General features: G+C 42.0%; 1 protein-coding gene across 1 annotated transcript in view; it reads right to left on the reverse strand.

Annotated features, from left to right (window-relative positions):
- The window catches only part of PRKACB (protein kinase cAMP-activated catalytic subunit beta), a 66,995-nt gene extending 58,843 nt beyond the window's left edge, over window positions 1-8,152 (reverse strand). The window contains exon 1 of the mRNA XM_069023008.1: window positions 7,878-8,152. Coding sequence (XP_068879109.1) covers window positions 7,878-7,923 — 46 coding nt within the window. The 5' untranslated portion in view covers window positions 7,924-8,152. The remainder of the gene's footprint in view (window positions 1-7,877) is intronic.
- Window positions 8,153-13,858: the final 5,706 nt, after the last annotated feature.

Genomic DNA, 13,858 nt, shown 5'->3' on the forward strand with positions numbered 1-13,858 from the left:
AACTACATTTACAAATCACCCAACAGTTTAGATATTCATTCACCTTGCAACATTTTAAAGGAGGATTTCCTATGTCTCTAGTTTTAACATCACAGGTAAGATAGACTAACACAAAAGTAGCAAGGTATCACAGAACTACTGTGTCTCTCTAGAGAAAAGGGTCAGTGCAAGTAGAATCGCACCTCTCTGCCCTTCCTAAGGGGAGAACTTGGCTCAAAATGCTCATGAGGCTTTCTCTGGTGGAGATCAGCTGTATTATAGAAAAGATTTTTGCCTTCTCAGAATCTGGACACCCATATAGCTCTTACATGCAGAGCGTATTTATGTGCCTCCCTGATTTACTGAAAAGTATTTCTAAAACCTTCAAAATTATTGCTCAGAACTACAGATAGATGATATCCCAATGTAGAGAAACTGGTTGTTTATTCTAAAGTCACAAAATTTGTGTCTTTAAAAACCCACACAAAACAAACACCAAGGTGTTTCCACACCTTTGCTGCGTAGCATAGTGTTAAGAAGTTAGCCTAACCCTTACTATATGTATAACAAGGAATATGTACCAGAACTCATTCTATCAGAAGCCAGCAAACACCTTTTCTTTCTGGGCAGGGAAAAGCAGAGAGCATTTTAATGGAAGAAATGAAAACTTTGTTACATTTCTTAGTTTGAATATCAAATTAAAAAAAAAAGCAAACTCAAACAAAAAGGACCATATAAATACAAAATGAAAAACTTAAAAAGAAAAAAAAAAAAACCCTCTTCTAAAATACTATTGTCTTAAAGACCCATATGGCAAGTGTAGGGATAGAAACAATGTTTTTGCTCTATTTTTCTCTATCTTCATATATAGCTCTAGATGTCTAACTGCTAGGTGCTAACGTCTCCCACCAAAAACTTGAAGTCTTGAATTAATTGATTATATGAACAAATGCACATGAGAAAGTGGTAGTTTAGAGTAGTAATTTTTTCAAGAAGTAAGCAGGGTAAGGTCTTAAAGAGCTCAATGTTAAAAAAATAGACTCCTTTTTCTTGCCACCTGACGATTTCATTGCCAATGGTGCTTTCAGCGCTTCCTTTGAATCTGTCTCTTGCCATCTGACACCTCAGTGAATTGATTTGGTGTGCAAAAATAATTATGGATAACCCAAAGAGATAAAACCAACATTGTTTTCTGCCTATGCAAAAGACCTTAACAGTGGATTAGAGAAAGACTTTAATTGTGACCCATGAAGGCTCTAGGAATAAAACCTGATTTCTCAACAGTGCAAGTCACCAGATGGGCTCAGCTGTTTTGTGAAACCTTACTCTTAGCAGACGCGATTCTGCTGAGATGCGGAAGAAACAGCAAGGGAGATGGCAAAGAGAGGCTCAAAGGAGCCCTGAAGAGACTCTTGTTTACTGCTGCTGATCCCAACACCACAGGCAGGGCAGCGTCTCCCTTTAGCTCTGTGCATAGCATACCCTCTAAACTGCTGTATTCCAATTCTCTTGCTTCACAAACCAAGACTCACTTTCATTTCCTGTCTGTCAATATTCACCTTATTTTCCAAAACAGAACACGTGGGTTTCAGAGAAAAAATTATATTACATTTGTACAAACAAAATGGGGTCCTAGCTTATGACTAGCCCTCCTGAATACCAGGATAGCAAAGAAATAAAATGTGTGTGATCCTTTCCCAACCATTGCAGGGGAAGGGAAAAAAAATAAAAGGAAACAAAGTGATTTTATCTTCTAGTTTTGCAACTCTAAGACAACGTATCACTTCACTTACCTCCTCAGAGCTCCACTGCTACTTTGTTCTCTTTCCCATTTCCCAGGAAGCATTTCTACCTCACAGCGGAGAAACTGCTTATGGAAGGAAAATACTTGCAGTACAGCCTGAAACCACAGCTCTCCTTTTGGCAACAGCAGTAGGTCAGGCAGCTCCTATTTAGTGCCTGCTATTCACTCTCTTCTCTGTGCCATATCCCACCTGCACTGGTACAACTGCTTGTGTGGCTGCAGTGAACTGGATCAGGAAGCCAAATCCAGGTTAATGAAAGTCCCTTCTGCTTTCCCTTTTCTGTAGGGTTATTTTTAACCTAGATCAATCTCAAATTCAGTTCACCTTGTTGTCTCATAAACAGTTGCTCCAGCACACTTGAGGGCACACAGACAGGAAAACAAGTGGCAGGAGACAGAAAAGCAGAACTGCAACTGAAATAAACGCTTATGAAATAGCACCTTGCACCTGAAATGAAGACAAAGCTTGAGAGCAGCACTGCAGGGCAGACTTTTTACCAAGTTCTAGCCCTAAATTTCACAAGTTTATAAGGAAAATCCCCACTGACTCAAGGTTCCTAACACTGAGAACTTTGCAAGCTTTAAATGCTAGAAGCACTGATTAAATAAAACAACACTAAACAAACCTGTCTACTCATATCTGATCTGAAACTCACCTGCTGTATAGCAGAAACAATATTCTTTATTAAATCAACCACTGTAGTTTAGAAAAAAAAAAAAAGCATCTGGACAAACAAGTCCTTTATGATGTCTAGTAAGGATGCAGACAAAACACAAAATCTGACAGCCGTCCAAAAGCCTTTCCAAAGGAGCTTTGTGCAAAGGAGGGATCTGTGGGCTCCAGAAGAACTTTCACTACCTGGAGAAGACTCCCTGCCAGACTGGTGTGGAGTGGAGCAGAGCCCTTCGCTCCACACCGTAACCTGCACTGCTGCATCCTTACATGCTCCCTGTACCAATGAGAGGCTTCATTTCTGCAGCACAGCAAAGCCTTAATTAGGCTAAGGAATAAAGTGACTTGAAAGAATATGAGAAATCCCAGCATTATTCAAGATATTACTTTTGATTCTGTCAGTTCTATGAATGTGGATATATGGGTAAATGAACAAACACTAAACAAACCCAGCAACAAGGGAATGCCAAGCAATTTAAAATACTCTGTCTTTAAAGTAGTCTGAGCCTGTAATAAAGGCCTAACCACAACAGCTAAATACAAACCAATTTATCACTTGGAGGCCCTTCTGACCTTTTGTTATGCTACCATGTGGCTATCTTTAATGAGTGATAACCTCTCTCTTTGCTAGTCCAAGCTGTGAATAAGCATTTTGTTTTTAATTAAAGCAGAATTTTCAGATGGTGCCTCTCTTCACATGGTGCATACTGGTAGTCTTACATTGGTGATTACAGCAGAGGAATTTTCAGATATTTCTTCAGCAAGTAATTACAACTATTTCTTATTTTCTTATTGCTGAAACCTACCTGATTAATAGATGATACAACCCCAACACAGTGGGAAAGAAGCTTTACATACATTGTTTAAAGATGTTAATTCTTGGAGACCATTCCAGCACCACTCCAATATACATTGTTAATTACTCTTTATACAATACATATTTAAGATGATGCTCTAATCCAAGAACAAGGCTCCAAAAGCTACCCATTTCAAAATTGGAGAGTTAAATACAATGAACAAAAGAAAAGACACTCTCTGTTGAATAAAACTACACTCTGATCAAAACCACTCAAACAAGAGTCTCTGGAAAAGTGACAGGGAATCAGCTACCTTGAGATAGCAATGAATACAGAGCTTTTCACCTCTACTTCACCAATTTTAATCTAACCAAGGTCATCAGTGATAGAGCCTTGCCTCATCTAGTCTTTACAAGAAATATACTCATGGTGTCTTTTGGTCTTCAACAAGAAAACACAAGAGAATGACCCAGCACTGAATGCACATGAAAAATAAGAAGAAAACCCCTCAGTTCTTAAGAAATATACCCAGAGGAGGTTAAAATCTACTGGAAAAAGAAAAAGTAGAAGGCTGCATCCTTCTGTCAAGCACACTTCAAAGGAGCACTACTTAAAGAATAATTATAAGTGTTAAAAAGCAAAGAATTGACTATAATGGGAACTCTGTCATACTGAAGATACTGTAGGGAATGCTTTGAGGAGAAGGAGGAGTGAATGAACATAAAACTCACATGCAGAATACACATCACACATGCTGTACTTGGCTATTTAAAGACCACAGAAGCCGAAGTTAGTAAAATCATGCTGGATTAATAAAGCTGGAGATCTGGCTACCAGGTAAGAAGACACATGTACAGAATTATACTTTGAATATTATGCATTGTTTCCCTTTAAAACACATTTTAAGAGCAATTTGCTACCACACACTGCCACAGAAAAAGCAGCAAAGACCATATGAATCCCAGCAAATAAAACTCAGAAGCCAAGCCCATGTCATCAAGATCTATTGGAAGAAGAGAAAGTTTACAAATCTTCCAGTCCCTAAAGAGTGTATGCTAATCACCTGGTCTCTAATCCAGTTTGGTGGTTACAAAGAAACAGACAACATCACAACTAAGTACTCTTGACACTGTTGGGGGGAAAAGGGGAATGGACAATGGGAGAAACAACCCAACAAAAACCATAAAGAAAACACCAAGTGGGATTACTCTTCATTTATAGCCAAACTTCTTGCTGCCATGTATGACATTCCTTTGCATATCTAATAGGGCAAATAATTCAGAGCCATACATCATAATTACTTTAAAAATCTGTATTATCGTGTTATCTGAAGTAAAACACACACAAAACTTTCTACAAACTACATATTTTTGTAGGGCTGACATTCATTCTAGTTTAGAAAGTATTTCTAGTAAAGTTAAAACATCCTGTTTCACATAAAATCAATAATGATTTTGAAAGTAACAGATTCACTTGCTGAAGAAGTTATGTGACCTTTTTTAAACCTCAGGTGTGTTGTAGTTATGTTTCATGCTACTTTCACAAATTATTCCAAGATAATGAATAATAATAAAGCTAAAATTTTCCTACATTAATTGCAACGAGTTAAGGAACATTCTCTGTGGCCTTTAAAAAAAATGTAACTTACTACATGTTGATATTTTTAACTTCTAGGTTGCCAAAGTTCTCAACTACTGCAAATTGAGCAGCTGAAAAAAATCAACAAATAATGAAGAGAATAATTAAATGAATATTAGGATGAGAAATTAAATAGAGTAACTTTTATGGCAACTGATAATTGTGCCTCTCCAGATTTCAAATGAAAGATACTTATATTACTATTCTAAAAGGCCCTCAGAATTTGTAGGTTGCTGTGCCCTGTGGAAAATCATGAAGGCATTTAAAACAGATAAAGTTTAAAATGGGTACAGAACCCTTAAGCTTCTTGTAACTAAAGGACAACTTCTAATTTTAGTCCTCCAAATCAAAATCCAATGCATATTAGGAGAAGCTGGAACAGAAGGCCATAGAAATAAACCCCTAACAGACTACACTGAAGCTTTCCATCTTGTGTATACACACACAGGTATCTTGCCCTCCCTGCTACACAAGCCCGATTCACTCTTTTGGTGACCAAACTTAAGAAACCACCAGTGTTCAGATTCCATTCACCTGCAGCTTCAGCCCAGAAATACTCCAAAACATTTGCTCTCATCTACTACTGGTGTTCACAAACACGTGGTTTTATTCCACTTCATAGCCTAAGTGAAGTAACAAGTACTACAGATATTTGAATATACATGGAAAGCTACAATAAATGAGAAGGATATAAGGACCATAATTAGGTGAACAGCATTTACCATGCTGACCATTGACAGTGAAAGAGGTCTCAAATTACATTTCATGAACTAGTAAGTATAGTTATCAGGGGAAGCTGCGTTACCCTTCATTGTTCTTTCAGGGACCTTAGCATGTCCTTGATCCACACAATTCCATAAGCTCCATGCATGGATCAAGGGCATAACATCACCTTTAGAATTCAAACCCGGATACTCTTCTGTTACCCCTTCAAACAACTTCATTTTCAGTGTCCTGTAGTCTGGAATACATGCTACTGAAGACACTTAACATGCAAAACTAGAAAACTGGTTCAACAATGCAAACAAATAATTCAGAAATATTATAGCTCCATTAAATTTTATATTTCTTTAGTTTTTGGTTGCCAGGTATCATATGAATAGATTAAAATCAACATTCATGGACAGTAAACCAAACTTTGTTTCTAATAATTTATTAGTTATATAGTATTCATATATTATCAATCTTCCACGGTAAGTGAATCCTGATCTTTCCCAGCAGTATGTCAATGATGACCAATTTCTTCTCCTAGTTACAGGAGTTGTATCATTACAGAGCTTTTTGCTGCTAAATATACTGAGTAATTAGACATCCGAGCTTGATGGCTCCAGCAGCACTTCATTTTTAAACACTAACAATGGGGAGCGAGAGGTTCTGAAAGAAACTCCTTCTGCAACTTAAAAATGACTGTATTTTATAATACGAGAATGCATTACTACTGTGTGTTGTAGTGTTATTTAATTGCACAAACTAATAGCAGTACAGTTACCACGAAGTACAAAATGCTGTGTTTTGTCATCTGAGGAACTTCAAACAATCCACCCTCTCCCCACACTAATCTTTACAGTGATAAATACTAAAATACCAGGCTACAATACTTCCCATCAAAATTAATGCACTCAACTGAAAAATAAAACCACTAAACAATAATGGTCAAATACTCAATGTATTTGGACTGTGAGGTCTATAATAGTGAGGTAAGACACAAAAATTGAAAGGTGAAAGCAACCACCAGAACTAGGTAGGTCAAGCAGAGCCCCTGGTCCCACAGCTGGAAATACCCACTGCAGATCCCTGGGAAGCCAGAGGAATGCTGTGTGGGCAGGACCCGGCCTATGCAAATCGGGTTACCCAGTTCTACCCCAGACCTCAATAGTAAATACACAAAAAGTACACAAACTGAAAAAAAACCCCAACCAACAAAAAAGCCAAACCCACAAAATCCCCTAACTTCGACGTTTAAAGCTCTTTTCCATTTTAATGCCCTAGGATTTTCTAGCAACAAAGGGTATTGTTGTCACAACACTGAGCTTGCACAACTGCCTGCTCACTACGTCTTGTCTTTACTCTTATCCATCACAAACATGCCCAAAGTTTTTTACTAGAAGCGAAGTAAGGAAGTCAACATACAAAAAAAAAAAAAGTCTGGGGTTTTTTTCCCAACAGCTCAATAGCCTTTATATTGTTTAAAGTTAGGCTGAAATACTTACAGGGGGAAAAAAAAAAAACCAACAAAACAACAAAAACTAAGCAAACAAACGAACAGAAACACCAGCAGAAAGCTCCCTGCCATGACGAGTTCAGATCAATGCTTTTGTCTTCCATTTTACCCAGGGCTCAGGAGAGCAACGCTGTACCGAGGGCTCTCCCAGCGCGCTCTCGAGCGATGTAAACACGTCGCGGGGCTGTGGCTGAGCCGCGGGGCGCGGGCAAGGCCGCGGGGTCACCGGGGCTGCACGATCCGGGCGGGCACAGGAGTTTCTGACCTACATTCCCCGCAGCGGGATGAAAACCCTCCCGCCGCAGACGGAGCGCGGCGGGCGGGCGGGAGGCCTCCCCCGCCGGCAGGGTGTGTTCGGGGGTGGGGAAAGCGAGCGGGCCGGGGCGAGGATGGAGGCTGGCGGAGGCGCCGACACCTGCCCGCCGACACCGCGGCCCCGCCGGGGGCTCCTCCTCCGCCGGGGACGGACACCTGCTGCGGGACAGCCGCACGCGCGGCCCAGCGGCGGCCTCGGCCCGGCGGCCGCAGGCGGGTTTGTCCCGCTGGTTTCCCGAGAGTCCGCTGAGCCCCGCGGCGGGGCCGGGGTCGGGCGAGCTCCCCGCGGCGCCGCGCAGGCCGCGACCGGGCCTGTAGGGGCGGGGGGCTCGGCCCGAGGCCGCGGGGCCTGCGGCGGCGGCGGCGCTGGGCGGGCGCACCAGGCCCGGCCCCAGGCCCTCCTCCGGGAGCGGAGCCGGGCGGAGGCGGCGGCGCGTCCCCCTCACTCACCGCTCTCGATCTCGTTGCCCTTCTTGGCGGTGGCTGCGTTCCCCATGGCCGGGCCGGGGCGGGGGGCGGGAGGGATGCCGGGCGGGGGCCGGGCCGGGCTCGGCTGGCGGGGCGGCGCGGCCCGCGGGCGCGGCGGCGGCAGCGGCGGCGGAGCTGCCCTGGCCCCGCTCTGGGTCTCTGTGTCTCCGGCCGCCGCGGAGGAGGAGGCGAGCGCTCTGCCCCCTCCCCCGCCCCGCACTCGGCGGAAATGACGGCCGGGGCGGCGCCTCCTCCCGCTGCGCCGCCCGCGGGGGCGCCGCCGACCACGGCCGGGCCGCTGCCGCCGCCTCGGGCGGGGGCTGGCCCGGGGCAGGGGCTGCGGGAGCCCCGGGCGGCGCCCCCCGCCAGGCAGCGGCTCGGGGGTGCGGGGGCGGCGGGTGCCCGTGGCCGCCGCACGCGGGGTCGCGGCAGCCTCCGCATCCCCAGCCTGGCGGGCGGCGGCCCCGGAGCGCCCCCGCTGCCGCAGGGCAGGCCCGGCCCGCCCGTGGGGCAGCGGCCGAATTGGGGGCGAGGCCGCTGTGCCCAAGGTGACCCTGGGAGGCCGCGTTGGCCGCGGCCCTGCGGCTGCGCCCGCCCCGTGGCCCCGAGCATCCCCGAGGACACCCGCCCGGGCCTGCACTCCCGCGGCGGACGGGAGGAAACTCGCACTTGCCGCCTGTTCAGTGACTGTTTTTACACGGCTCACCAGACTATAGAAAAAAAACCGTAGAAAGTAAGCGGGCTGCCAGGAAAGATTTTTTTTTTTCCTCCCCCCTTTTGCTGCCTCCCATCATAAATAGCTACAGCTACACATTTTCAAGCGGTATTGTGACTTTCAAGTTGATGATAGCTCTCTTTATATATTTATCATGTGAAACGCTTTGAGTGTTTTAGCTCTGGAAGGAAATGCTTATCAAAAAAAGGCTCTATTTTATGTGCTTTAAAGTGGGGAAAGTGGAGAGCAGAAGTGCTAATCTTATGGATCATAAACTCTATATATTCTGCCAGGACAATGTGTGTGATACCCAGCCTCTTCTGGCAGCATTCTTTCCCCAAGGCTGCTGGAGTTGTTCTGGCTACCGTCCTTCACAGGGGCTATCAAAATCCTCTCCCAGCACCGTGGGCTGCCTGCTGGTGAAGCACACGCTGTCACAGCCTGATACTGAATTACCTTACTCTAAGACAGGATTTTATACACATACACACTAACGTAGATACTTCTAGGAAATTTCCAGTTTCCTGAGCCTGTGCAGTGGAGTACATGGCATGGGAACACTGGGCAGATCTAGGCAGTGTGTGCTCTTCCTTGACAGTTATACAAGCTGCCTGGATTATATGGCTGCAAAGTTTTGGGAACACTTACCTGAATTATCTTGATGTTTTGTAGGTTGAGGTTTCATCAATGAACTTTTCAGTTTTCTCCTGATTTTCTTCACCTTTTCACTTGCATTATCCTGATCTGTGTGATACTGCTTGCTTCAGGGGAGTACCTGTGTTTCTATGATTAAAGAAGTGGTCTCTGAAGAAGCCATGTCTCTACTGCTTTGAAGATCAGAAACAAGACTTAAGACATAGTGAGGAAATAGCCTGCAAACCACTGGGGACAGTGAAGCTGCTATTATTGAAGAGGGCTGTCTCATTTTGCCAAAGCTGGAATCTGTGCATTCTTTACACACTTAAAAAGAGGTTCAGTGAGTTACCAGTAATTCACTCTGCCAAGGAAGGGCATGTAGATTGCAATGGCCAGATTTGCACCAGGAGGAGAAGTTAAGCATGGGGAAAGGAGACTTTTGTCATCTGCCATCTTGATCACTCATACAACAACAAAAAATAGAACTCTGAGGTGCTGTAGTATTTAAATAAATATCTGAAGATGCTGTCTCAGATAGGTAAAGATCTTATCCCAGTTTTAAACGTTTTCCCGCTCCAGCCATCATAATTTTCATTTTGGCCAGATTGAGTCTGAGTCAGCTGATTTTCATCCAGGTGCTGACAGGCATTTTGATATCCTTGAGAAGACAGCAGTGGCATCACTAACAAATGAGATATGCTGCAGCATCTTTAGCATATTCCTGGCGTTACAGCTCATCCCTTTGCTAGCAAATTCTGCTGCAAAGGCTGCATATATGGGGCTCCACCAAGGTCCAATAGACATTACTGCCCTTTAGGTCTTGGTGGACAAGGATCAGCTGGTCATTGCATGTACTCCAGCAAAATCCTACATATACATGTGCAGCACCATATATATATATGCGTGTGTGTGTGTGTAGCAATGCAATGACACTGGTTCTCAAATAACCACATGTTCTGAATGCACATGCAGCACTGATGGATTTGCATAAATATTTTTACCCAAACACTCAATTTATCAGAAATGTAACAAATACAATTCAACAGTGCTGTGAAACATTAAATGAACCATATCCATGGTCCTAGCATTACATGTCTAGTCAAAGATAACAGAAATAAGGAGTTAGGGCTGGATGTTTGTATTCACATTCACACTACTCACATGTCTTATGCTATATTAACAGGTTAATATTCATTGATTAATTCCAAAACATACCAATGATTATAGATGTTGTGTGTATACAATTACTTAGCATTCAGACTGTCAACTCTTATTCCAGCCCTAATCTTTAGTTGCCTATATTTTTATATAAAATCCTTTTATGCTGAAATGACTCATATCACTGCTTATATACAAGTAGTTTGTCTTCATTCTTTCAACACAATTGGTTAAAAAATCGAGTCATGCAAATATGAAAAATGTTCTGTTTGGTTATGTTAAAATATTTCACTAAAAGCCCAATCTAAAAGTTCAAATTTCATTTGTTTTGCTGATCTATACAAAATTTTAAAAAATATACTCCAAGAAAGTCAACTCAGCAGTTTTAGAACTGTATGGATTTGATGATTGTTTCAATGACTCTCAGCAGGTTTTCATCCATTTTTTTACATATTTGTTGGGAACTATCAATTAGGAATATCCTAGCAAGACCAATCCTTTACTCTGATAAAGCCTAAAGCTCTGTATCAGATGTATATTTCCCTCATGAAACTCACCTATTTTACCTTACATAGACTTAGAACTAAAAATGAGAGAGTCATTTCAGGACAAAAAAGATACATTTCTGCTAGATTAATGACTCTTTGGTCCTTTTAGTAGAAATCACCTGTTTATATGGTAATTACTTCTGGAGCCACTTACAATTTCACTCCATAATCGTTCTGATTTCTAGATGAGATAGCAGCATTTCTGTAGCAACTACAGCAGTTGTTTTCAATACACATTTGAAACCAGTCACTAAATTTAAATCATTACTCGTCTTCATTTTCTTCTCTCGCATTTGAGGTGTGCCTGCATTGCAAGGGGTTGGCATCTATGGATTGATGGTTTAGCCCATCTGTACTGATCATCCTTACCCCGAGGGTGTAGGCTGTGCTCAGGTTATGAATATGTACCTGCCTTAGTCGGGATTCTCTTTCTGTGGCCAGCCTGCCTTAACATTGCAGCAGTGCCTGTAAACTGCAGGGTTTGAATACCAAATTAGACTTCTCTTCCCAAAATCCCACATTCCTGCATCTTTGAATACCCCTGGCAGCCTCCTTCTCTACTCCTAAACAGACTGATATATTTGGCATTTAACTCTTTGTTTTCCTTTTGGGTTGTTCCAGGCTACTGGCACATTTCCCGCTCTCAGCTAACCCCTGTTCTGCCAGTGTGGGCTGCTTTTCTAGCAGGTTGCTAACGTGCCAAGAAGCATATGTATTTCTTTGTGAATATAGAAGATATTTTCCAAATTTTACAGCTTCTGACCCAGAAACAGGAGTATTCATCACTGCAGCATAATTTCAGACCTGCCAAGAATATATCAATTATGTCATGTAGATGTGCTAAGGGAAAGGATGAAAGCAGGAGTACAGCAATTTCCCCTTCTCCCTGTACGAGCTATACAGACAGCAGTAAACTACATCCTTCTGCAAGGAAGGCTTAATCCACTGATACCAAATTCATTCCAGTTGAGGACCCACCCACTCAGAGAGAAGTGAAAGGACTTACATCATGTTTCTACAATATCTCAGATTGCCAGCCCCTGAATCCACAATGAAACTAAAGCAACTTGGCCAAGAACTTACTCTGCCAGATCTCCTGAAAAGTGCTTCTGATGCCCTTCAATTGTGAATCCAAAAGGAATCTGGAACCTCAGGAAAGTGCTTGGCACACCATGGATGTTACAATTTTGAGGACATTTTAGTTTGGAGGGAGTCTTAATTAAGGCCAATTTGGGCTTCCTTCAGTGTGACTAGGTAGACTTAAAGCAAAAAGCTCCAAAGGAAGTTTACATCAGCAGCCAACACTTCACTACTGCCATCCTTCTTGGCAGTAGATGTTTCCTAGATATTTCCCAAGATAGCCACTAATCACAAAACACCCATGTAAACATAAAAGCAAAGAGTTTATATATTCCCTTACTGATTTTTAACTACGGTTCACCATAAGCCTCTCAAGAGCCATAAAGTTCCAAGGTGGGGTTTTTTCAGATGTTTTAGACCTAATTTAACAAAACAGGTTCTATGCTTTTGCTGTCAGTATTGCCCCTGACAAGAGTGCATTTGATCAAATTTTCTGTGGATAGTGGCTACATTCTATTTCACAGAAGGTGACAGGTGCTGTTTTGAGGTCAATGTCCTGCAGAATAGACATGTTTTTCTCAGAGATAAGCTACAGACTGCCTTAATGGGCAAGTCCAGCTACTCAGTTCTTAGCCTTTATCGCCTACAATCATTTGGCAGAGTGGGTGTAGTCTCTTGCTATCATCCAAGCAGTACTTTTTTCAGTTGCTTATAATTGTTTTGCAGATCATTCTGTATTTGTAGAAGATACTCCTGTAAATTTGTGATTCAGAAGAAATTGCTAATTACTGTTATGGAAAATTCATACTGACTTGTCTCTGTAACTGGCTTTGTGATCTTTTGTGGGTATCTGGCTGCCATCAGCTCATTTGAAAAAATTCCTTGTAAGATATTTTATATTATCTTGATTTGCTGCACTTCTGAAAAGTTGATTTTGAACATACTGTGTAGAGGAAAGCAAACAAAAAAATCGCACATTTTTTTCTTGTATTTTTAGTAGTTTAGCAACATATTTGTATTGTTGCACATGAACTATAGAAGGAATGAAACACAAAGTTGATGATATACTTGTCTGACACTTGATTCTAGTTTATGCCCACAGATTATAGAAGTAGTACTTTAGTCAAAGTTATTTAAAAATGCATAGCTCTTTAAAATAGGTAGTTGACTTAATTATTTGCATGTTTACCATAATTGAGAGGTAATCAATATTGTACTGACGTTTGTTCTTACTGTATATTAAGACTCTGAATCACTTTCTACAGAATTAAGAAGATTAAAAACAAAAAACAAAAATAGTGGTGTTTTTAATTTATCTTTTTAGGTCTTTTCTACAGAGATCTCCAAGTTAATTACAACTGTTAATTTAAAGTAGACTAAGCTATATTAAATGCCTCAGTATCTATTTTTCTTCAGAATTAAAAATGACCTTAACTCAGTTTAGCCTAACTCTGGAAGTGAAATATGCCAGGTTAACTGAAGGTCATTTTAATTCTAGCTAGGAAAGTTCAAAGAGTTCAGCAAGCTTTTGTACACATTCTGCATGCAATAAGTGAAGATTGTCGAGGAACTAGTAGTCTCACATCTAAATTTAGGCTTCACTGTATTCTGCTCAAATGTATGTCCTGTAAATTGTGTCCCACTGTCACATATCACATATCACTGTATTGGTTAAAGAAGTCTAGCTAAAAAGGTTCTCAATGCATAATCAGCTGGCCTGCTGTATTATCTTTAGTACTGTCATCTAAAAATAGGAAAATGGTCTAAGATGGTTTTCCTGGTTTATTATTTATTTCTAGAAGCACATTTTTTAAACAGAAAAAAAA

The sequence above is a fragment of the Aphelocoma coerulescens genome, chromosome 8 (genome assembly GCF_041296385.1).
Source record: "Aphelocoma coerulescens isolate FSJ_1873_10779 chromosome 8, UR_Acoe_1.0, whole genome shotgun sequence".
Classification (NCBI taxonomy): domain Eukaryota; kingdom Metazoa; phylum Chordata; class Aves; order Passeriformes; family Corvidae; genus Aphelocoma; species Aphelocoma coerulescens.